This window comes from Anarrhichthys ocellatus, unplaced genomic scaffold, assembly GCF_004355925.1.
Source record: "Anarrhichthys ocellatus isolate YVR2014 unplaced genomic scaffold, GSC_Weel_1.0 scaffold491, whole genome shotgun sequence".
In the NCBI taxonomy this organism is placed as follows: domain Eukaryota; kingdom Metazoa; phylum Chordata; class Actinopteri; order Perciformes; family Anarhichadidae; genus Anarrhichthys; species Anarrhichthys ocellatus.
This window is the reverse complement of record NW_022280465.1, coordinates 1-3,817: the sequence shown is the minus strand read 5'-3', so window position 1 is coordinate 3,817 and position 3,817 is coordinate 1. Positions and strand designations below refer to the sequence as shown.

At 40.8% G+C, this 3,817-nt stretch overlaps 1 protein-coding gene across 1 annotated transcript; it reads right to left on the bottom strand.

The window, feature by feature from the left end:
- Nucleotides 1-482: 482 nt before the first annotated feature.
- Nucleotides 483-3,668, bottom strand: LOC116401507 (ceroid-lipofuscinosis neuronal protein 6 homolog; the record flags this gene model as incomplete). Its single annotated transcript, XM_031879943.1, has 6 exons — nucleotides 483-493; nucleotides 643-809; nucleotides 1,108-1,163; nucleotides 2,151-2,339; nucleotides 2,870-2,968; nucleotides 3,554-3,668. Coding segments are annotated over 6 exons (637 nt in total), but the record flags the coding sequence as incomplete, so codon positions are not given.
- Between the last annotated feature and the right edge of the window lie 149 nt (nucleotides 3,669-3,817).

Sequence of the window (3,817 nt, the reverse complement as noted above, 5' to 3'; positions counted from 1 at the left end):
AGAGGGTCGTCACATCACACACACACTCACACACACGCTCACACACGCACACGCACACACAGTCTCAGGTGCTGGCTGTTGATCTAAGTGTAATTTGCATCAACATGTCTGTGCTGAAGTGGAAAAGAGACTAAATTAAAGATACTGAAACAGTCCGTATGCATAATGAAAGTGTGTTGATTGGTCAGCGAGATGTCTATGCTCACTGATATAAAAAGTGAACTTGTGGACCGACTCACAGCGGCAACATAAGAATGAAGTAGAATAATTGAATGAGATGGAGGAGAGAAGAGTTAATAAGCTTGAGAATGTAATCTTCTCTCTGTGATGGTGCTGCACACTTCACTGATGTCTGATACTTTATGTTTATTGTGTTTTACATTCTTGGTGGAATATAAGACGCAGTAGAAAGATCAGCATCTTGTGCACAGTTGTACATGAATGGATTACTGAACAAGCCGACTGGTCAGAGGGTCTGACTTTTACAATGTCGCTAAAGAAATCCACAACATGTTCACAAAGAGACGCAATAAAGACATAAAAGAGCCACTGAATGACTATGAAGCGTCACAAACAGACTACAAACAACCGAGAATGACTCAATATAAACCTGAGTCACTCTGAGCTCTACGGGGATCGAACCTGCGACCCTCTGTGTGATGGGTGTAGACATAAAGCAGGCTGACCAGTGGTACGCAGCGCTGGGGACGAGCAGCATCCACGCCGCCGCCGGCATCCTGTCCTCCTGAGTCCTGAGACGGAAACAACCCGTGAAGAAGAGGAAGAGGACGAGGAAGAGAGGGACACACCTGAGGAGAGGAGAGAAAGGGTCCTCATTAAGGTCCTTAAATGTCCTGAAGTGTCCTTCAGTTTGTCCACAACTTTAAAAGCTGAAAACAAGATTTACAATTTACATTTAGCATCAAACGGCCCAGATCACCATCGTCCTTTAAGGCCCGTTGTTCTTCATTCACGTTTCTCTTCCAGAACTCGTCTTCTTTCAGACGAGTTCAAAGGAAACGTACATTTGTACCATTACGTAATGCCTCATTTGCATATTTAAAGTGTGATCTCAGTGGATGAAGTTAAAAACAAAGTTCTTCTCACCGCATCACATGACCGAGAGTGTCGTCATAGTAACTCAGAAGCTCAAAGACGTCGATCTGCAAAACAGAATAACGATCGTCACTTTTACAGACTTTTATTACAACACATGAACTCATCATGCACATAAACAATAACAAAGAGCCGCGAGGACGATAAACGATGAAGAACAACAAAGAATGAACACAAAACACGTTCAGAGCAAGAAAAAGATGATTAGAACATAAACAGAGAGGAAAATATAATAATAATAATATATATAATATAAATTGGAGAAATGAATCAAAGTATAAATGAACTGAAGAAAAAGTATAAAAACAATGTTTTGAGACGTGCAGGATGATGAAGAGCCTCGTCGTTCTTCTTGTTGATTTATTTCATAAATGAAGAAGATTATTTAATGTGAAACACATTAAGTTCATTATTTAAGTTATAGAAACATTATAAGCGCTCTGCTCTGCCTTCACAACATGTTTGATTGATTTATTTAGTTTATGTAAAATGTGCTGTCGATGTTTACGGTTTTATTAGTTATTCTTGTTGTTTGTTCAATAGAGCTCTTATCTTTCTAGTGTAATATTTCATATTCAGTATTTGCTGCTGTGTTGAGTTCAACACGTGTTTGTGTTGATATCTTATTTTATTAATTTCCTTTAAGGAACACAAACCTGTGAGTAGATTTAAATGTGACTTTGATGAATGAAGAACATTCTGCACATAGTAAAATAATAATCCACTTATTATTATAATATCAACACAAAGTCAGCGAGCTGAATTCCTGCATTTATTAATTCTTGTGTTTATTACATAAAAATGTCTCGTCATTGATCGACTGTTTGATGAATGGAGTTCTTGTTTCACAGCATCAAACCTGTTATCACATGGCTGTCGAAAGGCATTCTGGGAAATGTAGGAAATCACTAAATGAAGTACAACAAAACAGAATATATTTATATTTTCCTCCTTTTAAATAAAATGTCCTCGTTAAAGAAAAACGGTTTCACCAAACAACCCAAATAAGAGAAAAAGATTAGTAATAAACGGACCAATGAGGACGGCTCGAGGCTCCTCATGACTGGATTCTCTCGGACCGACAGGTGCAGCTGGTAGCCAATCAGAAGCAGCCGCCGCGTGACGGAGTCGGCCACCAGGTGGAGGCTGGTTCCCATGACGACGGCAATGATGCCGAGGTGGACGGCGGCGCGAGGAAACGTTCTGGGGCTGCGTTCAAGCACCTAAAAAACATCACGTTCACTGTGAGGAGGGTGTTTATACAAGTGTGTGTGTGCGTGTGCGTGTGCGTGTGTGTGTGTATATGCGAGTGTGTGTGTGTCTGTGTGTGTGTGTGTATGTGTGTGCGTGTGTGTGCGTGTGCGTGTGCATGTGTGTGTGTGCGTGTGTGTGTCTGTGCGTGTGTGCGTGTGTGTGTCTGTGCGTGTGTGCGTGTGTATGTGTGTGCGTGTGTGTGCGTGTGCGTGTGTATATGCGTGTGTGAGTGTGTGTCTGTGCGTGTGTGCGTGTGCATGTGCGCGTGTGCTTGTGCGTGTGGGTGTGTGTGAGTGTGTGTGTGTGCGTGTGCGCGCGTGCGCGTGTGTGTGCGTGTGTGTGCGTGTATATGCGTGTGTGCGTGTGTGTGCGTGTGCGCATGTGCTTGTGCGTGTGGGTGTGTGTGTGAGTGTGTGTGCGCGTGTGTGCGCGTACGCGTGTGTGCGTGTGCGTGTGTGTGTGCGTGTGCGCGTGCGCGTGTGTGTGTGTGTGTGTGTACTTTGAGCAGCAGCAGTGTGTTGCTGATGTTAAACACTATCTGAAGATATTCTGCAGCTCCAGGACGGTTCAGAGGGAACCCATCTGTTGGGAGGACGAGCTGCGAATAAAAAACATAGATTCAAAGTTTTAACATTTATAATTTACATTTCTCTCAGTTTAAATGAAGTCACTTCTCTCAGGAACACGTTTACTATCAGGCGTCCTGCAGGGCTGCACCACACATATATTCTAACTCAGAAATAAAGTTGTATTCTTCCGGGATGAAAAGGATAAAGCAAATTCTATATGTTATATATTAATGAACAAATCAAACTGGAAAATACAGCAGTGAAAATCTACGACAGGACTTTAATTAAATACAAATAATAACTAAATAATAAAGGAACAGCTGAAAAATAACTATTTTTTAATGTTGGATAAAAGGATAAAGTAGAGTCTAAATTAATAAAAAGGACAAATAACTAAAGTGACATCTTTATTTTATATAATTCACTGAAATAAAATGAAAAATCTAGACTTTAATAATAATAAAAAATTATAGTTATTATAATATATTGTTTATTTATTTAATAATTAATAATTTAACTTTAATTGAACACAAACAAAACAAAATATAGAAAAATAGAAGATTTCATTTTCTCTCTTTTAAAAGATGTCTGACTGAGTGTAGTCATCCTGTTACCATGACAACGGGCCAGCCCACATCCAGGGTCCAGCTGTGGATGGTGAAGCCGAGCCAGAGGTCCAGCTGGAAGCGAGGCTTCGACAGAACCGTCTCCTCAAAACGGGCCGTCCGGCTGCAGAACACAGGACACAACGCAGAAGACAGGTTAACAAGCATGAAAGAATAGAAACCAGCCAATCAGAAGCGGTTCAAACAATAAAACTACTTAGTTAGTTTCAGACAACTAAACTACTTAGTTAGGTTCAGACAACTAAACTACTT